The sequence below is a fragment of the Nycticebus coucang genome, chromosome 15, assembly GCF_027406575.1.
Source record: "Nycticebus coucang isolate mNycCou1 chromosome 15, mNycCou1.pri, whole genome shotgun sequence".
In the NCBI taxonomy this organism is placed as follows: Eukaryota; Metazoa; Chordata; class Mammalia; order Primates; family Lorisidae; genus Nycticebus; species Nycticebus coucang.
Genome location: NC_069794.1, coordinates 16,155,653 through 16,179,552, shown reverse-complemented (window position 1 = coordinate 16,179,552; position 23,900 = coordinate 16,155,653). Strand labels below are relative to the sequence as shown.

Sequence of the window (23,900 nt, the reverse complement as noted above, 5' to 3'; positions counted from 1 at the left end):
GCCCTTGGTAGAGTGCCATGGCGTTATAGCACTAGCAACCACAAATGTTGGTCTTAAGCAATCCTTTTGCCTCAGTTTTTCATTTTTAGTAGAGATGAGGTCTCGCTTATGCTGGTCTTAAACTTGTGAGCTCAAGCAGTTCACCCGCCTTGGCCTCCCAGAGTGCTAGGATTACAGGCGTGAGCCACCACGCCCAGCCTTCCTGTTATTTTCAGGATGAACTCTTTTTCTGATCCTTCTGAGGACATGAGCTCTTTCTTCCGATACCTGCAGCATTGCTTGTTGTCCCCTTCTCCTGTGTGTGTCTCCCTGCTCAGGGCTGGGAGGTCCAGCAGTGGGGTGCCAATCACACCAGTGAATGGGACAGGTAAGCCACCTCAAGTTGCACGTTAGCAGGCTCCTCTCTCCTCGTGTCCAAGGAACCTTAGTGCCATTTGTGTTGGATAGCAAGGCTCTACAAATTGTAGCTCATCAGATGCTTGATGGGTTGATGAGTCATTGCAGCCTGGCAGACTTCATTTTAGGGGTGAAGGTGGTGATGTGGCTGTTTCACTGGAGAAGCATGACTTTTGGAGGTCTCTTTCTCTGGAATTATTTTTTCTAAAAAATTCCTGGAATAGTTACCAAGCTTGGGTAGCTTCTTCTGGGGTGAGATTTAGGGGACCTGAACTTTCACATGTATCTGTTTTCAAGCCCTGAACCTCACCCCCTGTGTGCCTAGTCTGTTTCTTCTGGGTGGGAATGAGAGAGCCTAGGCTTGTCAGGCACAACTGTTTTGATAACTAAAACATAACTAGCTCCTCCAGCCTAACAGTGCACTCCCCATAGCCCCCAATACCTTAGTTATTACCTGAATCTTTGTTGGTTTCTTTCTAGAAATGAGGAAGAAGTTTGATGATGGAGAAGATCCCCTGGATGCAGAGAGCCAACAAGGAGGTGGTGGCAACCCTTTCCACAGAAGCTGGAACTCATGGCAAGGCTTCAATCCCTTCAGCTCAGGCGGACCATTTAGATTTAAATTCCACTTCAATTAAATCAACTGTTTTTTTGCTCCTCTTCCTTAATTTTTTAAAAGATTAAAAACAAAAAACCTTGTTCTGGGATCCTAATGAAAAAAATAATCTCAAATCTTTCAGTTTGTCCATGACCAAAGAGTTGTTTTAATAGGAAAAACCTATTCTTATCCATGTTAGATGTAAGGTTGACGGGGTCTACAAAGGCAGGGAGGCAAGGATGGCTCTGTTTCTGACAAGCAGCCTGCATGCACTGAGGAATGTCGGGAAGTGGTCGGAGGCAGGCTCTCCTGTGGAAGCGCTCACGTAGGCTGTATTTTTTGACACTGGCCCATTCTTCTCTGGTGGAGAAATTCTTCTGTTCCCAGACTTGCATAACAAGTCAGTGCCTGTGTAAGTAGGAGCTGTAATCTTCAGACTTGGCTATGTTTTACATGCTTAAAAAGAGTATGAACATTTTTAGGGACAAGTATGTTAAGACATGGTCAGCCCAGTCACTTGCAAGCTAGGTCTTCAGTGAACATCTCTGCTAGTGTCAACATTGCTGTCACTGAAGAATGGGCAGAGTCCATCTTTAAGGAAACCTGCCACCACACGATATGGTTAACACTAATCCAAAGTCTAAACCTGGATATATTTTCTTGTTCAGTACCTACCGAATATTGAAAGCCACTTATACATAAATTCAAGTTAACACTTATGGGCCCTTTTAATTTTAAACATAACAAATCTGTAAATAGGTTCAGATAACATAGCAGTGGTATTATTTAAAATACTGCTGAAGTACAGACTGAAATACCTTTTTTCTTGGTTGTTAGAATTTCCTGTAACAGGATTGGCTTAGAAATGGAAAGTTGCTTAGTCAACATGAATAAACACAGAATGCCATGTTTCCTACTCTTACTAGAGTAGGGCAATGTCTCCTTCTCCGCCCCTTCTATGTGGGCCTGACCACCTGGACTGCGGTGACTCCCCTGTGGGACCTGTAGCTGGGGTGTGTCAACCGATTGGCTTCTCTCCCAGATCTCGAGGCCTTCTGTTCTCCTGCCTGGAAGGAAATACAGGCCAAAAATTGAGTCAGCTCTGGCTATATCAGTTCATTTATTAAGATGTCACCTCTTGAGATACCTTTAAGAAGATAAGTATATAGACAATGGTTCTCAACCTCTGGGTCGTGACCCCTTTTTAACAATGAAAATACATTGCAGCATTAGGAAGGTTGAGAACCACTGATTTAAGAAGTTCAGTCTTTGTATACTGGATAATTTTGGCCCAAAAAAATGAGTATTACTTTAATCAAGAACATTGAATATTTATGGAACTACTGATGCTCTGTTTAAAATCTGAGAGAATTACCTTAGAAAAGAATTATTACTTTTATTCTGGAAAGTTTTTTGCTTTTGCTTTGAAGCAGTTTGAAGCATTTTAAAAATTAAAAGGTCTAACATACAGTTTTTCTGAAATCTAGCATTTTAATTAATTGTGGGAGGTATCCTGACCACAGACATCCACAATAGCCAAGCACAAGTCATTTTCTTCTACAGTCATATCCTGAAACATATGCAGAAAGAATATTTTTTAATGGAGGGACAAAAAACGCATAGTTGAATAGAGCAAAACACTTAGGTGTTTTTTGTATTTGAGTCTATTTCCAATAAACTTAATAATGCATTTCGAAAACTAGTGAACAGCTTGCAGCTTTCATTTTGTTTTAATGTCTCATTTCAAGCCAGTGTGAAAATAATTTCCAAGGGAAATTCATTTTTGTCTACTTTTTACTGTTAGTAATCTCATTACTTCACTAGTTGCAGCAACAATATTTTTTTTAAGTCTAGTTCCTTTTATGTATATCTCTGGGATCTCTCTGAAACACAGTAAAGAACTTTCACACAATCAGAAAAACAGAAAATATCAGGTCCCTTGCCCTTCCATTTAGAGGAGAGGATGAAAGGTGCTAAGAGGAAGGAGCCAGAGCGCGCTGGGGATGTTGAGGGCTGGGCTGCGTGGGACACGTGTCCGGGACCTCGCTGTCTACCACCTGCTGCCTGGAGGCTTGTTTGCATTTTCATTTTTTCCCCACTTGTACCAACCATGATTTCTGTCCCTAAAGTCTTGCCATGGAGTTAGGGATCTTAACTGAAACAGTTAGAGAGTTACTTGCCTGTTTTCAGTGAAGAGATAGAAGCAACTCTGGTGCCATGTGCCAATGCCACAGAGGAAAATGACTTCGCTGCAATCTGTCGTGTTGTGATTAATGAAGAACGTAAGGACCCCTGAGTGCCATCCTTGACAGCCACTAGCAGTCTCCTGGTGTACACCCAAATGGAAAGACAGTCACTCCATGCTTTCCTCATAGAGTGACTGAGAAAAATCCTGGATGTGAAAAGGGACAGAAGTCTTTCCTCCTGCCTGCTTGACACAGGATATGATTGGGCCTTATAGAAACGCTCTACTGAACCAGCATTTTACTTTTGGGGGAGGGGTCTACTTCCACTTTTCTTTGGAGACGGCAAATGCAAGGTAACCCCGTGGCTCTTTCAGGACAAGTAAATCATTCTTAAACTCTGCCTTTCCTTTTTGGTGACTTCTACAAATGGAGTTAACATCACAGATATTTTCACAAAAAGAAGTATTAAACATATCAGTCTGGAAGCATTGTAAAAATGTTCTAAAAACAGAGACTAATTCATTTCTCAGTTCTGAAATTTGTGCTTTCTTAACACAAATAGACAAAAACTTGAAAACAATTCTAGTAGTTTACTAATGTGAATCGGATATAACATAATGCCAATTTTAAATGTCTTTAGTCAGTATTAAAAGTCTTTTTAAAATCAGTATGAAGACAAATTTTTGGAGCCCCGATAATGCTATTTAAAAACTGCTACCCAGTTTTTTAAAAAGAAAAATGTTACTGATAACCAGCTAGAAAAGGTAGCCAATAAAATCACAACTTGAAATTGCACCATTTTCTACTCTTGGTGGATAATGAAACATTTCACCTTTCAAGGCATGAAGTCGGCCAGTTGTATTTGACGTTTACCATGGAGAAGTGCACAAGAGGTGTAGTTAACAATGGCTCCATGGTCAGGTCTGTGTTGGAGCCCATAGCCTTACAGATACAGGGTGCTAGCGATAGGCTCTAGGTTTTCACTGAGTGCAAATCAATATGATAACCTAAAGAAAGTCATGCAACATTGCTGAATGCAGTTGACTTTTCCATATTTATAAAGGAAGAAGGAAGACAAATGCTAATTTGTCAAAGAAAAAAAAACCTTTTCCTAAATCAGGTCTTTCCTTTGTTAGTGTTAGTTTATCCTGTGATTTCAAATGATGTTAAGAGGTGGGAGCTATTTGGGTTTTTGTTTACAGATGATCTCATTTGCTGAATGATTTAAGAGTAAAATTAGCCACCACGTGGCTTTGTGTATAAAAGCAAGTTTTGTGGCACTTGTCTGCGGCTGGAACACTTACATGCAGTGGAAAGCAGAGCACGGAGGAGGGAAACATCGGGGCTGTTTTATAAGTTAAAATATTATTCTTACCATACAGTTATAGTTCGTTTTGAATGAGATAAGACTAAGTAACTTAATTCATTTCAACTTAGTGTTTTAATAAATAAAGGAACCTAATAATATTTGAAATGGGTCTCAGACATGTCTACAAATATGGGTACTATTTTTATGCCCGTGTATTTTCACATTTAATAAAAATATTTATGGTCATATCAGTACTTTCTTGCTTTTGATTCATTTTTAGTGTTTTGAGTATGAGAATTCTAGGAAAAGTCCATCTTAGGAGAAGTCTATTTCTACCTTTGTATCACCCAAAACCAGTGACTGAGATGACAAAAGGGTTCCTCCTTTATAGGAGTTGGTAAAGAAGGTCAGAACACAAAAAGTAGAAATGGGTAAAATCTCTTAACCCCCAAAAGTCCTGTTCCGGAGCTTCAGGAGCTCTCACTTAACAAGCACCACCCCCTCTCCCTACCTTAGCCCCAGATCAGTGCTTTGTGATCTTTTAAAAGAAAACTGGTCATTTTCATCTTAACAGTTCACACCCCAGAGACCCTAAACTCTGCAAACCTTTTCTTGCTGAGCAAATCCTTTTTTGGGAAAGGCTGTATGAGATAAATAGGAGCAAATATTGCCTAATGCTAGGATTCCATTTCTAATGGCGCATGCAGGAAGACAAGTCTGCTAACTGTGCTTTGAACACATTTCCAACCATCTCTTTTTCTGATCAAAAGCAGGGGTGGAGTCTTACTAGGACAGGCACCACTCTAGCTCAGATACTCCAGTGAAGAGCTGCCCAGTGAGAAGGACCACTGGGAACATTAGTGCCAAGGTCTTTCTGAGGAAATCGAAATTGAACATTTTTAAAAAGCATAAGGGAGAAACTTATGTGCAGCACTGCTTAGAACATTTCCCTGTTATTACAGGAGATTCCTACAGGTATATCCTTGTACAAAACATGCCATTTGTTGATATGGTTAAAAGGATTTTTTTCTCCTTACACTGGTTTCTGTAAATGGATGTGATTTTTCTTTGAGGGATGCTTCAGAGAGAACACACGGTAACTCTTCAAACTGTTAACAGACATTTCATGTTATCAAGTTTCTCCTAGTTTACTAATTCTCCTTCACTTTATATATACCCTGTATTGCAATATTTTGTTTCTTGCAATGTTTATGCCTTTGTTACCTCAAATTAAACTAGGAAGACTTCATTCTACAATTGTACAATTTTTGTGCAAACAGAATAGTGTCTCTTCCTCTAGCTGGACATACTGTGATATCCCAGCATGCAGAGAGGGCTCTGCCTGTAGGACAGGGCCTCAGATAATGAGAAATTTATTATGGATGTTATACAATGAAAAGGAATGGCATTAGCAAATCTGGAGCTTTTACTAGATACACTAAGTACTGCTGTAATGAATAAATGCAACTATTAAGGAAACAATGCAGGCACTAATAAATGTTCACTGATTTTGGATTTATATTAATGGATTTAGCCCTTCATTGCACTTTAGGATCAAAGCTCTTAGATCATTTATAAATTCCCTTGCATGACCTTAAATACCCACGCTCCATCCCAAACAGGCCTTATTTCAGTACTTGAACAGAACTCCCTTCATGGTCTGTCTTGCCCAGCTAGTGCTTACTCCTTCAGGTTTTGTCCTAGATGTCACCTCTTTATGCTTTTGACACTTGCTTGTCACAGCATCTTCATTTGAATATTTACTGTATGTCATTTATACTTGTCTAGTAACTTCAAAAGGACAGTTCAGCACACAGTACGTACTTAGATTATTTGAATTTGAAATACAGTAGAAACTCCATAGGTGACCATCTCCCTACATTGAGCACCACAGGTCCATAGCAGTATGGTAGGCTTAGGTCTTTATGCTGACCACTTACATCTGTTGACCAGTTTGTTACAGTCCCTTGGATGGTCAACTTATAGGTTCTACTGCAGTTGTTGAATTGTTGACTTATTAGGGAGACCTACTACATTACTGGACTTATTTAGATAAACATTTTTATAAATGTAGGGTATGGGGAAACAAAGGAAGAAGCCACACATCAGTGGTGAAGACATTAAACTTCCAGTGGCAGGTTCAGGGTCTGCGGGATAGCTGAAGTCTGCTGCGTTCTCAGCTGCATAATTAGTTTTGTTGCCTTCAAAGTGTAGCTTACCCAACCAGGCTGGTACTGTATTATTCCTCTTCTCTTTTTTCCTCAAATTTTAAATTAAACATAGAGTTGCTCTGGAGCCTTCACAAGTCATATAGTATTTTGGTTTTTCTTTAATTCTAATAAAAATATTTAATTTTTAAAGTAAAATCACATCAGATAGGATACAAATTATACATATTTGGGCTGACCCACATGACTGAAGTAAGCTTCTTAAATTCAAGTAATTATCAATGGGAGAGGACAAAATTATTTTCCAAATCTGAGATCTTTACAACAGTTGTTAATAAGTTTTAAGATGCTTCACTTTAGAATTTCTCAGAAGATAGTATATATTTGATAATTGGGCTCATTAACTTCAAAATGGGGAACAGCTGTCCTATTACCATAACATTTGGAGACTTTTTACATATGAGTGGCTTGCACACGCGACAAAGCACCTCTACATTACAAAGTTGCCCATAATCTGAACTTTCCCCTCTCTCCCTTTACCACCAAAGGTGAGATTTTAACCAATCAACTGGTTAAAAGAAGTGAGGGGACCCCCTTTAGTGCATTACATAACAGAGGTGGGCAAGACAGTGGCTGGGTTGTTACACTCTGGTTATTGAGCAAAGGTCCATCAACCCCTTTTACTAATCTCTGGAACCATGTATCTGAGGCATGTCAATCCTTTAATGCAGTCTTACTTGTTCATTAGTGGGAAGTTACATTTCACTAACTTCTCTGTCATTATATTTCAGAAAAGAAGATTCTCTTACCCATGCTTTAATCACTGAAGGATGTTCTGATTTACCATCTACCTACTGCCTCTGAAACTATCCTGCTGGGTCCTTGAAGCCTCTTCTGGTAGAGGTAACTTCCTCTCTGGTTGCTTCTCAGGCCTTGGAGTCAGGACTTGGCACAGGAATAAACATTTCTGTGGGCAGTTTCCGGCTCATATGTCAAACTACATTTTTAATATTAAAGAAAAGCCTGATTTAATTTGTTTAACTTCAGGCCTGACATGGCCTCTGGGGGCCTTTTGGAAGTATTTGATTCTATCCCTCTAGAAGCTACATTGTTCTCTAGGAACTTACAGGTAAATGGAGCCAAATGACGGGCAGTTCCAAAATAAGAAGCATCTGAGGTGGTATGAAGACTTTGGATTATTTTCAGGGTCATACTCCGAATCTGCTTCCTACCTAAAACTCACATGTCACTATGGGTAAAGCTCAAACTTTCCTAATTCTTCAGTGTAGATAAGCTGCCTGTTCTGACACTTTTTTTCCTAAGGAGAGAAAAAGAAGAGAGATTATAACTTCTTACAGTTAGAAAATATTTGCCCTCCCGGGATTTGATTTTTGTTAAAACTATGTGATATAGGGCCTGTACTTGAGAACTGGAATTTGGGATCCTGAATGGATTGTTAAAGCCTGCAGATTCATTTGTTCAGCATCCCCAGGTCAACAGAACTGGACAGCTTCCTCTTTACAGGGTACCAGATATTCAAGTTAGACCTATGATTCAGTTACGCAATGTGTCTCTGAGGAGTGTAGATTTTTGTATGGCACAGCGGTTTGTATGCACTGAGAGCTCTTGAAAGAATTATTAAAATGAGCCATTTTATTACAATATCTTCCTATAAAGAAATGCTTTATTTATAATCTAGGTTTTCTCATATAAGGTATCACTCATTTGGAAATAAGACATGTAAATCAGCCATTCAACCACAAGATACAAACAGGGAGGGCAGCCATCAGGACTATGTTTATATTATTCTGCAATTTTAGCTTAGACCCTATGAAATACAGTTATCTACAATACTAGAGAAAGTAGTTGTTAGTAATAAGGGTGGAAATGAGTTGTCTCTGACTAGCTGATCCTTCTTCCCACAAGATTCTCACATAAGAGAAAATAAAAGTTGGTATCAAAGGAAAGCAAAGTACCATGTTACAGACAATTGGGCTTCAGCTTCAACCACCACAGCAGACCTCTGGGCAGCTGGGTGGAGCACCTATCCTGACCCAGAACTTCAGAGTCTCTTACCTTTCACTAAGCTCCAGCGCTACAGCTGACTGCGAAGTGAAGAGAGGCAGAGAAAGCGTGCTCTGGCCACCCTGGGACACCTCAGTACTCCAACCTCTGAGAGCGCTTCGCTTTTCACAGGCTCCTCTGAACCCACAGGAATAACCTAGTTCTACCAGAGCAGACCACAACTAGAGCAATACACAAACACAAGTAACAAAGGGAGGATGGCCAAGAGAGGGAGAGGAAGGGGATCTTATTAGAAATGATGGACTGCTGGGGGAAGAGTACTTATTTTTAAATAGCCTTGTTCTGCAGAACTCAAAGGAGTAAGAGCAGAGACCGTCAGTAGACAGCTTCTGGCTCTTGAAGGAACAAATGTGTGTTCAGAGCTGTCCAAAGAGGGACCAGCCTGTCTGTAGGGGTAGAAAATTCCTCATCATTCCATTCACGACCCCAAATTCTGGTTCTCAGTCTATCTGTAGGGGCAGAGAACTCCTCACCAGATGGCCTGAGCTCCACTTGATAGGGCCTTGTAGGGGGACTGGCACACTGGCTGGGGACTACATTAAATGTTTCTCAAACTTCAGTCATCCACAGAATCATTTAGAAAGCTTTTCAGACAATCATCATTTCCCTAGCTCATTTGAGACCTGCTAAGTCACACTCTTCAGGGGATGGGTCCAAATGACATTGAGGTCTCTTCCAGTCCTGAGATCTTATGATTCTAGAATACTTGGGATAGTTTTTCATCAATTAATCTTCTTTTTTTACTACTGTTAACATACAACAGGAAAACAAATGTTTACATCCTTAACTTAGATTCTATGGAAGTATCCAGTCCTTTTTAAATTTTTTGCTATACCAAATTTAGTAGAAAGGAACCCAGTCCTTTTTTAAAAAGAATACACATATACCCAAGAAGATAATTTTATGAAATAAAATTAGAAACATTAAAAAATACAAATACACCATAGGATTAAAACATCATATGATTTAAGAGAAACAAATGATTACAGTGCAGTATTATTTCCATTTTAAAACAATAGCTAAGATATAAATGGGCTTATTTTTTATTATTCAGAGATGACTTTCTTTTTTCTTTCTCAGAAAAAAATAGTTTTCTCTAATTTTAAATATGTTTTGTGAATAAGGAAATACAGATAGAGCTGGATATAAAAGGATGAAGATGGTTTGATTAAACACCCAGGAGGACCAGCTAGTCAAGTTCTTACTATTGGGCTATCCAGGAAAATGTCTAACTGGTAAAAACCCAGTGTGTTTCAAGCAATCAGGAAAAAGGAACATAGTTTTAAACACTCAATGGTAATTTCTTATATAACTTAAGTTTATTCAATATGTTGAATACATGTGTTTTAAATAATGAAGATTTTTTTTAATTTGAAGAATGTGATCACTGATCTTAATGAAATTTCCACATAGTCTTTAGCAGTGGTTCCACAATTCCCCAGAAGGTTGTAGATTTCTTGTCATACTTTCACTGTCCCTTTCATATAAAACTGTTTAGAGTTCATCGTGTGTCAAAACTGTAGGGAAGAAAAATTTATTTAGTTCTTGAAATGTTAAATATAAAATGTTAAAAATAAAATATAAAATGTCACTGAGGTATAGGATACAGAAAAAGCACTGGTGTTGACTGAGGGTCCTTTTGTTAGTTCAGTACCCATATGCTTCATTATGCAACATGAGAATAGCCCTTCGTACCTTTTGGTATCACACTGTATCCTAAGTAATTGTCCTTCTACTCTCCTAGAATGTGAGCTCTGGTGAGTCTGAAAATAAGGAGCATAACTTGTTTTTCTTTGCTGTCTAGGCTCTAGCACCTTGCCTGGAGGATGAAGGCCCTGATGAACTCTAACAGATGTAATGGAACCATAAACAGAAGAAAACATTTACAGTCCTTTTCTAGGATGGGGGCATGAGTCAGACACAGTTGTAAATACTACACAAATATGATAGCAGCTCTAATGAAGACTCCCAGAGACCAGTATGGTTTCTTCTTCTGCATCACTGTGCTGTCACACATAAACTGACTTAAGAGCACTGAGAACTCAAAACAATTATTTTCAGACAGAAATTAATTAAAATACAATTTAAATGTATCCAGTTTCTCTCTTCACTAAATTTCACTGAAAAGATAATAAACATAAAAGGGAAAAATAATAATGAGAATGAGGGAGATATTTATAAGACATTGTTCTGGCAGAGGTTACAATGAATTTCTAGCAATGGGCAGTAAGAATATAATGACACCTAAATTAACTTCATCCCAGAATATACAGTTAAGACAGTGAGTTGGCTTTCCTGATGGAGAAGTCTGGAAGAACCTACTAACAGTGAACACCAGTGGGCAGTGAGTCAAGATGCGAAGGAAAGAAGTGAAGGACTATCTGTGGGAAATCTCTGCCTGTCAGGGTCCCACTCTCCCTCAGAGAGAAATTGACACCCTGATATTTATTCAGAGATAAAGAGTGGAAGTCTGTAAGTCTATTCTTGGGTGGGGGGGGAAAGGAATAGTCTGATTTCTTTTCTGAATGTATTTATTTTCATTTGTTCTTTACGAGGTTTTTGTTTCTAGCCCTTATCTTAAACATTGTTATTGTTATTAAATTTTAAGCCTTTTTAATTTTGTGAAGGGAAAAGTGGAAACCAAATAAACACATGTATATGTATAGAGAAAATAAAAAAAAAAAACAAAGAGGAATAGTCTGAGAGAGAGAAACAAAGAGTGGGAAAGAAAGATTTTTATGTGTCTATGCTCTTGAGTCAAACACCCTCATTTGGGCTTTGGGGGTGTTGTGTGGGATGGACTTTGATCTGTCCTATGCCTATACATTTAGTCAGAGGCAACCTTCCAGTTGGATACCATGCCCATGTGCCTAGAGCTACTAATTAACCCTCCCATTCAGAGAAGAAGCCTATTGGAGAAACAAACACATTTACACATGGCAGAGGAAACCATGCCAGCTACCTGACTGGATTAATCTAATCTTTTATATTAAAATATATACCAACAGCCAAGAATCTCCAGGTATTCGAGGAAGACTGATAACAAAAAGAGAATCAAGACCAACACACAAAATAACTTTCCCTATGGAAACAAAGGTAACCAAGAAAGTCAAACAGATACTTAAAGTAATTATAATTAGTATTTTCTTTTTACGACAGAGTCTTATGGTGGCACCTGTACTTCAGTGAGCAGGACACCGGCCACATACACTGAGGCTGGAGGGTTCAAACCTGGCTCGGGCCAGCTAAAACAACAATGACAACTGCAACAACAACAAAAATAGCTGGGCATTGTGATGGGCGCCTATAGTCTCAGCTACTTGGGAGGCTGAGGCAAGAGAATCGCTTGAGCCCAAGAGTTTGAGGTTGCTGTGAGCTGTGATGCCACAGCACTCTACCCAGGGCAACAGCTTGAGACTCTTGTCTCTCAAAAAAAAAAAAAAAAGAAGAAATTGTTATGTGGTCCTCAGTAGACTGCCAAGGTGTCCTAGTTAATGGCAACCTCAAACTTTTGGGCTCAAGTGATCCTCCTGCCTCAACCTCCTCAGTAGCTGGGACTATAGATGCCTACGGCAACATCTGGCTAGTTTTTCTATTTTTAGCAGAGATGGGGTCTCACTTTTGCTCAGATTGATCTAGGACTCCTAAGCTCAAGCAATCCACCTGCCTCAGCCTCTCAAAGTGCTAGGATTACAGGCATAAGCCACTATGCCTGCATATAATTAGTATTTTAAAGAGATTTTTGAAAAGTCAATGAAAATATAAATCAACAACAAATTAAAATTTAAAAGAAGCAAGCAAGTAAAAGAGAGGTCTACTGGAAGTGGACCCCCAATTAAGAAGTGATTACCTCTCTAAAATAAATTAACAGCAAGATTCAATATAAAGTCAAAGAATTTTCCTAGAACACAGATGGAAGGAAAAAAATATACAAGAATATAAAAATATAAAAACAATAGAACATACAGAATTTTAAAAATTCCATTTACAATAGCATCAAAAGAAACAAAATAATTAAGAATAAACCTAGCTGAGAAGGTAAAAGACTTGTACACTGAAAACTATAAAAAAAATGCTAAAAAAAATTTAAAAAGACAAATAAATGACAGCCTATTGTTTATGGATTGGAAGATTTAATATTGTTAAATGTCTATACTACTCAAAGCAATGCAGATTCAACACAATATCAAAATTCCAACTTTTCCGTAGAAATAGAAAAGAAAAACATCCTAAAATTCATATAGAATCACAAGAGATCCTGAAGACAATTTGGAAAAAGAACAGAGTTGAAGGACTCAAACTCCTGATTTTGTAACATATTACAAAGTTACAGTAATCAGAACAGACCAACAGAACAGAATTCAGAAGTAAATCCTTGTGTATATGGTCAACTTATCTTCAACAAGGATACCAGGAACAGTCAATGAGGAAATGACAGTCTTCAACAAATAATGCTGGGCGAACTGGATATTCGCATGCAAAAGAGTAAAGTCAGACCCTTATCTTACACCAAATACAAACAATTAAAGAGCTAAATGTATAAGACCTAAAAATTTAAAACATTTAGAAGAAAAACAAGGAAAAATCTTTGTAACATTGGACTTGCCAATGACTTCTTGTATATTACACCAAAGCAAAAACAGATGGAATTATATTAAATCTAAAAACTTTGGTACAATAAAGAATATAATCAACCAAGTGGAAAGGTTAATGTACCAGATGGGAGAAAACAGCTACAAATCATGTATCTGATGAGGGATTAATATCCAAAGTATATAAAAAGCTTCTGTAATTCAAAAACAAAAATCAAACTACCCAATTAAAAAATGGGCAAAGGACTTGAATAGACATTTCTTCAAAGTTGATATACAAATGGTCACCAAATACATAAAAAGATGGTCAACATAACTAATCATCAGAGCAGTGATTTTCAATCAGTGTGCTGTGAGAGGATTTTAGGTGTGCCTCAAAAATTTTTAAAGATCATTAATGAAATTATTTTCAAAAGACGTTCAAAGCATAGTTAGTATTTTCTTCTTTTTACTCTTTTTTTTGAGAAATATAATTTAAGTGTGCCACGGAAATTTAACTATAGATTGAAGTGTGCCATGAGATAAAAAAAGGTTCAACAACACTGCAGTAGAGAAATACAAATCAAAACTACAATGAGATTATCACCTCAGAACCATTAGAATGATGCTATCAAAAACCCAGAAAAATAACAAGTGTTGATGAAGATGTGGAGAAATTGGAACCCTCATGTGCTGTTGGTGGGAATGTGAAAGAGTCCAACTGCTACAGAACATAGAGGTTACCTAAAAAATTAAAATAGACTACCATGTGATTCAGCAATCCTACTTCTGGATATATACTGTGGTGCATCTTACAGGGGTATTTGCGAAACTTGGTAAATGTAGAATGTAAATGTTTTGGCACAGTAACTGAGATAACGCCGGAAAGGCTATGTTAACCATTGTGATAAAAATGTGTCAAATGGTCTATGAAGCGAGTGTATGATGCCCCATGATCATATCAATGTATATAGTTATGATTTAATAAAAAAAAGAAATAAATATTAATTAAAAATAAACAAATTAACTTTTTATTTGCCTAAAAAAAAATAAAAGAAATATAAGTGGGCTCTTAATGAGATATTTGCATACCTATGTACATAGCTGCATTTCTCATAATAGTTAAGAGGTGGAAACAACCCAGATGTTCACTGAAGATGAATGAATAAAATGTGGTGTGTGTGTGTGTGTATATATATATAAATGGAATATTATTCAGCCTCTTAAAAAGGACAGAAATCCTGTTACATATTACAACATGGATAAACCTTGAGAATATTATGCTGAGTGAAATAAGCCACTCATAATAAGATAAACATTATATGATTCCACTTATATGAAGTATCCAGGGAATTCAAGTTTTTACACAGAAAGTAGAATGGTGGTTGCCAGATACTTGGAGAAGAGGAAAGGGAAACTGTTGTTTAACTGCACAGAGTTTCAAATTTGCAACATGAAAAGTTCTAGGGATCTGTTTCAAAACAAAGTGAATATATTCAACACTACTGCCCTTAAATATGGGTAAAAATGGTAAACTTTATATGTTTTTTTAACCACAAAAAAAGCATAAAACTTATTATGTAGGATTAATCCAAGAGGTATAAGAAAATCCAAGTGGTTAGAATTTTGGAAAGGGAAACAGAGAAAAGAGGAAAGCAGGTAGATTATTAGAACAAGCAAACAAAAAAACAATAACAAAAACCTCCAGAAACACAGTGAAAAAATGTCCAAGGCTAAAAAGCCACCTGAGCATTTAAGACAAACTTATAAGACAGATATAATAAAAACACTTACATCAAAGAAGAAGAAAACTCACTCTCATTATACTCCATGGGAGAGACCCTGTAAAAACTGGACCTACTTCCCCTACTAGGGTGCCATGGTGCTCTCCTGTGAGGCGTAAAACTGTATATAGTCTCTACCTGCAGTTATGAGCTCCCAGTACTCCCTTCCACTCTCACTCTGAGGTCTGGAGGCCTGTCCCCCAGGAGTCCAGATTCTTAGGTGATTTCTCAAGGGGAGTGGACAGGGCCTGGACTGCAGCTGGTCAGTGCTGATTTTGCGACACGGGAGTGAGGAGAGGACGGTTGGCTGAGAGGGAACCACGCCAGAGCGATGGTGCCCCGGGGCGCAGAACAGCAGCCATTTTTGGCAACAATAGGGCTCACTCCTGAATATTCTGCAGTCACACCCACTGTCTTTCTGGGCAACCAGAGGAAGCCAGGCATCTACTCAGGTGGTGAACAGACCTGGGACAGAAACACAGGCTGTGAGTAAAGGGTTTGCCTGAGGCGGTACCGGCCTGGGTGGAGTGCGGGGACTAGAAAATGCACGCGCAGAGCCGGGAGATTCCCTGGGCGATGCTGACCCAGAGGACGGCTTTACTGAGCCTAAGACACACCCAGCCCCCAGGAGATCATCAGGGTAAACAAAGGAGGGCAGGCAATGCCTGGAACTGACAGGTAACCGTGCTGTGAATACAAACTATAGCGGCACAGACTGGCCCTGAGGCACGGGTTCTGGGAAATCAAAACAGCTTCTCTTCTGCAGGGGAATTTAGCAGGGACAGAAACAAATTCCCGCAAAGTTGTTCTGTTCTGTCAGTAACATCAATCAGGGGCGGGGTTGGAACTGAGTGAACAGCCCCAGCCTCCCTAGGTTGTCAGATCTCACCTCCCTCTACTGGAGGTGAGTAGAGGCAGAGAGCAGCAGCCTGGCTGAGGAGACATAGATTTCCTTGTGATTCAGGCAGGTGCAAACCCCTGGAGTATTTGCCCATTGGAGGCAACTGGGTCACAGCCCTGCGGGGTTATCAGTGACTGGGTGTGACAGAGGTGCAAGGTGGGGTGTTACAGAGGTACATCAACCTTCCCAGACTAATCTACTTGCTGAGTGGACCTTCCTGACCCCATGGAGCACCAGAGCAAGTCATATTTGTGTTGTCAGCAGACCCCTGCGATCTAGTTGCCAGACACCTTTTAAACTCTTCTATGTGAGAGAGGGGCTGACTGAGACAATTGATTTGGACCTTTGGAACTGAGCCAATCACCCAAGGACTATCCAAGTGGTGCCCCGGGTGTGTGGTTGAAGGAAGGTTTGATTTTCCTTTTCCAATTGTTGCCTGTGGGGGGCGGGGTGACTTAACTGCAGGTATTTCTCGACAGCTGAGACTTCAACCCAGAGTAACTGTTTCACTAGATTCGGACAGAGATGAGCTGAAAACAAGACAGAACCACTTAGCCCCACCACACCCAACAGGTCTCCAGTTTCTCAGGCCGTAGCACTGTACGGGTCCTCGGCAAAGCTCCAGGGGAAAAGCCAAACAGTGTAAAATAATTATGGGTAGAATCAGCAGAAAAACTCTGGTAACATGAATAACCAGAGTACATCAACTCCCCCCAAGGAAAGATATGGCAGATGTAACTGAAGATCCCATTCATAAACAGCAGGCTGAGATGTCAGAAATCGAATTCAGAATTTGGATTGCAAACAAGATTAATAGAATGGAGGAAAACTTACAATTAGAAATTCGAGGAGCAATTCAAAAGTTGGAATTAGAAATTCGAGGAGAAATTCAAAAGTTGTCTCAAGAATTCAATGAATTTAAAGATAAAACTACCAAAGATTCTGACACACTGAAGCAAGAATTTGCAGCCCTCAAATATCTGAAAAAGACAGTAGAATCCCTCAGTAACACAGTGGACCAAGCAGAAGAAAGGATTTCTGACAATGAAGACACAGCTTTTGAACGCTCCCAAACTCTCAAAGAGAAAGAGAAATGGAGAGCAAAAATGGATCATTCTCTCAGAGAGCTCTGGGATAATTCGAAGAAGGCTAATATCCACCTCATTGGAATCCCTGAAAGCGATGAAGTGGCCTTGCAAGACACAGAGGCCCTTCTCCATGAAATTATGAAAGAGAATTTTCCGGACATGCCAAGAGATTCTGAAATTCAGATAGCAGACAGTTTCAGAACCCCATCATGACTCAACCCGAATAAGACAGCCCCCAGACACATCATAATTAACTTCACTAAAGTTAATATGAAGGAGAAAATTCTGAAAGCAGCCAGACGTAAGAAAACCATTACCTATGAAGGGAAGAATATTAGAATGACTACAGATCTCTCTGCTGAAACTTTTCAAGCCAGAAGAGGGTGGTCATTGACTTTTAATCTCCTAAAACAAAATAACTTTCAACCCCGATCCTGTATCCAGCTAAACTGAGTTTGATTTATGATGGAGAAATTAAATACTTTAATAACATTCACATGTTGTAGAAATTTGACATAACCAAACCAGCTCTTCAGGATATTCTCAGACCTATCTTCTACCACGTAACCTCGTAACGACCAGCCAAATCCTCTACCACAAAACTAAACTCACTCAGAACCTTTTGATCAAACTCCAACTTCCACAGTGGTGAGAGGATTAAAAATGTCCACTGGACTTTCGAAAAACTTGATACCCAAAATTTTACCAGACTTATCAATATTCTCCCTTAATGTGAACGGCTTAAACTATCCTCTAAAGAGGCATAGGTTAGCTGACTGGATACAAAAACTTAGGCCAGATATTTGTTGCATACAAGTGTCACATCTTACCTTAAAAGACAAATATAGACTCAGGGTGAAAGGATGGTCATCCATGTTTCAGGCAAATGGTAATCAGAAAAAAGCAGGTGTTGCAATTTTATTTGCAGATACAATAGGCTTTAAACCAACAAAAGTAAGGAAGGATAAGAATGGTCACTTTATATTTGTTAAGGGTAATACTCAATATGATGAGATCTCAATTATTAATATCTATGCACCCAACCAGAATGCACCTCAATTTATAAGAGAAACTCTAATAGACATGAGCAACTTGATTTCCTCCAGCTCCATAATAGTCGGGAGATTTCAACACTCCTTTGGCAGTGTTGGATTGATCCTCCAATAAGAAGCTGAGCAAAGAAATTTTAGATTTAAACCTAACTATCCAACATTTGGATTTAGTAGACATCTACAGAACATTTCATCCCAACAAAACTGAATACACATACTTCTCATTAGCCCACAGAACATACTCCAAAATAGATCACATCTTAGGTCACAAGTCTAACCTCAGTGAATTTAAAGGAATAGAAATGATTCCTTGCATCTTCTCAGACCACCATGGAATAAAAGTTGAGCTCAGTAACAACAGGAATCTGCATACTCATACAAAAACATGCAAGTTTAATAACCTTATGCTGAATGATAGCTGGGTCAGAGATGAGATTAAGAAGGAAATCGACAAATTTTTGGAACGAAACGACAATGAAGACACAAATTATCAGAACCTCTGGGATACCGCAAAGGCAGTCCTAAGAGGGAAATTTATAGCACTGCAAGCCTTCCTCAAGAGAATGGAAAGAGAGGAAGTTAACAACTTAATGGGACATCTCAAGCAACTGGAAAAGGAAGAACATTCCAATCCCAAACCCAGTAGAAAAGAAATAACCAAAATTAGAGCAGAACTAAATGAAATTGAAAACAAAGAATTATACAATAGATCAATACATCAAAAAGTTGGTTTTTTGAAAAGGTCAATAAAATAGATAAACCTTTGGCCAACCTAATCAGAAAAAAAAGAGTAAAATCTCTAATCTCATCAATCAGAAACGACAAAATGAAATAACAACAGACTCCTCAGAAATTAAAAAATCCTTAATGAATATTACAAGAAACTTTATTGTCAGAAATATGAAAATCTAAAGAAAATTGACCAATACTTGGAAGCACGTCACCTTCCAAGACTTAGCCAGAATCAAGTGGAAATGTTGAACAGGCCCATACCAAGTTCGGAAATAGCATCAACCATACAAAACCTCCCTAAAAAGAAAAGCCTGGACAGGATGATTTCACGTCAGTATTCTACCAAACCTTTAAAGAGGAATTAGTACCTATATTACTCAACCTGTTCCAAAATACAGAAAAAGAAGGAAGACTACCCAACACGTTCTATGAAGCAAACATCACCCTGATCCCCAAACCAGGAAAAGACCCAACAAGAAAAGAAAATTATAGACCAATATCACTATACTATAAATTGATAGTGATCAAAACAGCACCGTACTGGCACAAAAACAGAGAGGTAGATGTATGGAACAGAATAGAGAACAAAGAGATGAACCCAGCTACTTACTGTTATTTGATCTTTGACAAGCCAATTAAAAACATTCAGTGGGGAAAAGATTCCCTATTTAACAAATGGTGCTGGGTGAACTGGCTGGCAACCTGTAGAAGACTGAAACTGGACCCACACCTTTCATCATCAACTAAGACAGACTCTCACTGGATTAAAGATTTAAACTTAATACATGAAACTATAAAAATACTAGAAGAAAGTACAGGGAAAACTCATGAAGAAATCAGTCCGGGTGAGTATTTTATGAGGAGGACCCCCCCCAGCAATTGAAACAGCTTCAAAAATGCACTACTGGGACCTGATCAAACTAAAAAGCTTCTGCACAGCCAAGAACACAGTAAGTAATGCAAGCAGACAGCCCTCAGAATTGGAGAAGATATTTGCAGGTTATGTCTCCGGCAAAGGTTTAATAACCAGAATCCACAGAAAACTCAAATGTATAAGCAAGAAAAGAACAAGTGATCCCATCGCAGGCTGGGCAAGGGACTTGAAGAGAAACTTCTCTGAAGACAGGCGCACCACGTACAGACATATGAAAAAATGCTTATCATCCTAAATCATCAGAGAAATGCAAATCAAAACTACTTTGAGATATCATCTAACTCCAGTAAGATTAGCCCATATCACAAAATCCCAAGACCAGAGATGTGGGTGTGGATGTGGAGAAAAGGGAACACTTCTACACTGCTGGTGGGAATGCAAATTAATACATTCCTTTTGGAAAGATGTTTGGAGAACTCTTAGAGATCTAAAACTAGATCTGCTATTGAATCCTATAATTCCTCTACTAGGTATATACCCAGAAGACCAAAAATCACATTATAACAAAGATATTTGTACCAGAATGTTTATTGCAGCCCAATTCATAATTGCTAAGTTGTGGAAAAAGCCCAAATGCCCATCGATCCACGAATGGATTAATAAGTTGTGGTATATGTACACCATGGAATATTATGCAGCCTTAAAGAAAGATGGAGACTTTACCTCTCATGTTTACATGGATGGAGCTGGAACATATTCTTCTTAGTAAAGTATCTCAAGAATGGAAGAAAAAGTACCCAATGTACTCAGCCCTACTATGAAAATAATGTATGGCTTTCATATTAAAGGTACAAACCAGTTATAATCTAAGAATATGGGGAAGGGGAAGAGGGAGGGGAGAGGAAGAGTGAGGGGGAGGATGGGCAGAGGGAGGGTGATTGGTGGGATTATACCTACAGTGCATCTTACAAGGGTACATGTGAAACTTAGTAAATGTAGAATATAAACGTCTTACACCACACACAAAAAAAAAAAAAAAAAAAAAAGAAAACTCCCAAATGAATAACGTAATGTTGTAGCTTAAGGATTTAGAAAACAAGACCAAACTAAACCCAAAGCTAGCAGAAGGAAAGAAAGAACAAAGATAAATAAAATAGAATAGGAAATTAAGAGAAAATAAACAAAACCAAATGTTTGTTCTTTTAAAATATTTAACAAAACTGACAAATCTTTAGCACGACCAATTAAGGAAGAAAGAGAGAAGACTCAAATTACTAAAATAAGAAATGAATGTAGGGACATTACCACAAATTCCATAGGAAAAAAAAAAAAGGATTGTAGGTCTATAACTAGCAAGGAGATGGAAGCAGTTGTGGGAAGTAGATAGAGGTTGACTTCTCAGCGGGGTGCCCTGCTTCAATCCTGGGGTATCCTGGAGAACTCCAGACAGACAATCCCTGGGGGTCAGTCAAAACCACGGAAGATGAAAAGAGCTGGGAGGCACCAGGACAGGCTGGGCTAGGCTGGACTAGGCCTATGTACTCCAGAGTCAACAGATGGGAAGGATTAAACTCTGAATTTTTGATATGTAGTTAGATTAGGAAACCTGGTTTAATTCCCCTGCTGGGAGAGAATTAGCTTGTCCTTCCCCCTTTCTAAATACGCCATCAGCTGTTTGGACTGTTTATCCATACTTCCTGGGGACTTGGGATTCTTTCAACCCTATCTTTTGGTATTTTTACATTTATTTATTTATTTATTTATTTAGGTAGAGACAAGAGTCTCTCACTTTATGGCCCTCCGTAGAGTGTCATGGCATCACACAGCTCACAGCAACCTCCAACTCCTGGGCTTAAGCGATTCTCTTGCCTCAGCCTTCCGAGTAGCTGGGACTACAGGCGCCCGCCACAACGCCCGGCTATTTTTTGGTTGCAGTTTAGCCGGGGCCGGGTTTGAACCCGCCACCCTCAGTATATGGGGCTGGCGCCTTATGGACTGAGCCATAGGCGCCGCCCGGCATTTTTACATTTTATACATGCACCTTTTTTAGAAATCAATAAAAGCCTTCTGAAGAGCCAGAGAAGGGCTGCATTTTCTTGGCTTACTCTGCCAAAGTTAATGTAAGCCTTCTACAGGCATTCTCAGACTTTATGTGTTTTAAACTCACGTACTGTCAGCTTAGTTTTTCCCAGTTGGCTTTCAAACCAGGTCGGGTTCACGCCCAAAGACCCCTGGTAGGCAGTAATCAAAAATCTTCCTATATGAGTGGTGCCCGTGGCTCAGTGAGTAGGGCGCTGGCCCCATATACCGAGGGTGGCAGGTTCAAACCCGGCCCTGGGCAAATTGAAACAAAAAAATAGCTGGGCAGTTGTGGTGGGCACCTATAGTCCCAGCTACTCAAGAGGCTGAGGCAAGAGAAATGCCTAAGCCCAAGAGCCGGAGGTTGCTGTGAGCTGTGATGCCACAGCACTGTACCAAGGGAGACAAAATGAGACTCTGTTTCTTAAAAAAAAAAAAAAAAAATTCCTTCTGCAAATAAAGCTCTGGACTAGATAACTTCAGTGGTGAATTCTAGCAAACAAGGTAGGAAAAGTTCACCCCAAACCTTCTCAAAGTTTTCATAAAACTGAAGAGGAAAGAATACTTCCTAACTCATTCTATGAGGCCAATATTGTTCTAATATTAAAATCAGACAATACAAGCAAGAATAAAAAACTACAGAACAATGTCCTTTATGATGATTGATATAAAAATACTCAACAAATATTAGCAAACAGCATACTGAAATGATTATATACTATTTTCAAGTTTATTCCTGGAATGAAAAGATGGTTCAGTACATGAAAAAGTCAATCAAAGTAATATACCACCACAGCAGAATAAAAGAAGAAACCACATGATCACCTTATTTGAGGCAAAAAAAAAAAAAAAAAAAAAATCTGAGAAAATTCAGCATCATTTCATGATAAAAAACAGTCAGCAAGCTAGAAATAGAAGAAAATTTCCTAAATATGATTAAGGCCATGTCTTAAAAAGCCACAACTGATATCTTAATCAATGGTGAAATAGTGAAAGCTTTTCCCCTATGATCAGGTGCAAGAAAAGTAAGCTCACTGTAAGTATTTCTATTCAAAGAAGTATTCTATTCTATAGCATTGGGCTTCTAGCCAGAGCAATTAGACAAGAAAAAGAAGCAAAATGCATCCAAACTGGAAAAGAAGAATTAAAATTAACTGTTTGCAGATGGTATGTTCTTTTATGCAAAAAAAGCCCAAAGATCACACACACACACACACACACTTTAGAGCTAATTAACAAATTCAATGAAGTTGTAGGATACAAAATCAACCCACAAAAGTTAGTTGCATTTCTATACACTAGAATGAAAAATTCATACAATGAAATGAATGATATTCATTGAATATCAATGAAATGAATGAAAAATTCTCAAAAGAAATTAAGAAGTTAACTCCATTTAAACTATCATCAAGAGTAAAATGTTAATTAACAAACTGAGCCAAAGAGGTGAAAAACCCGAACACTGAAAACTATAAAAACATTGCTGAAAGAAACTAAAGACGACATAAATGAATGGGAAGACAATCCATATTCATGCATTGGAAGACATAATATTGTTGTGCTATTTTATATGTATGTGTCTTTTACCATACACATACATCTAAAACTAAATATATAGTTTGTCCTTGGTTTCTGACCCAGAGTCTCTAAAATGGCTGGAATTTCCTCAGTGATAGGAACTTTTTTTGTTATTCATACCAAGTCCCTTTCAATAATATCAGAGTTATTGATGAGAGGACTCTTGGGTAGGAGTGGGGAGACTAGACAGCTTCAGGATGAGGGCTGATTGACAGAAAGACAAAGGCTTGATTAGAGTGATGGAGGCTTCAGCTCCGCACCACATTTGTGTGTCCCCTCCCTGGACAGCTCCCACCTCTAGGGAGGGGAAGAGAGGAACTGGAGACTGAGTTCAATAACCAACGGCCAATGACTTGATCAATCATGTCTACACACTGAAACCTTCATAAAAATCCCTGAATGACTGGACTGAGAAAGCACCTGGGTGGGGGAATGTATCCATTTGCTGGCAGGGTCGTGTACTCAGAGAAAGCAGGTAAGCTCCATGTCCCTCATCTCA

At 38.8% G+C, this 23,900-nt stretch overlaps 2 protein-coding genes across 3 annotated transcripts in view; one reads left to right on the top strand and one right to left on the bottom strand.

The window, feature by feature from the left end:
- The window catches only part of DNAJC3 (DnaJ heat shock protein family (Hsp40) member C3), a 78,059-nt gene extending 73,316 nt beyond the window's left edge, over window positions 1-4,743 (top strand). For both annotated transcript variants that reach the window (XM_053563198.1, XM_053563199.1), the window contains exon 12: window positions 877-4,743. In XM_053563198.1, coding sequence (XP_053419173.1) covers window positions 877-1,034 — 158 coding nt within the window. In that variant the 3' untranslated portion in view covers window positions 1,035-4,743. The remainder of the gene's footprint in view (window positions 1-876) is intronic.
- Window positions 4,744-10,022: 5,279 nt separating this feature from the next.
- Window positions 10,023-23,900, bottom strand: part of UGGT2 (UDP-glucose glycoprotein glucosyltransferase 2) — a 236,260-nt gene continuing 222,382 nt past the window's right edge. The window contains exon 39 of the mRNA XM_053563306.1: window positions 10,023-10,259. Within this exon, the coding sequence (XP_053419281.1) occupies window positions 10,237-10,259 (23 nt within the window). The 3' untranslated portion in view covers window positions 10,023-10,236. The remainder of the gene's footprint in view (window positions 10,260-23,900) is intronic.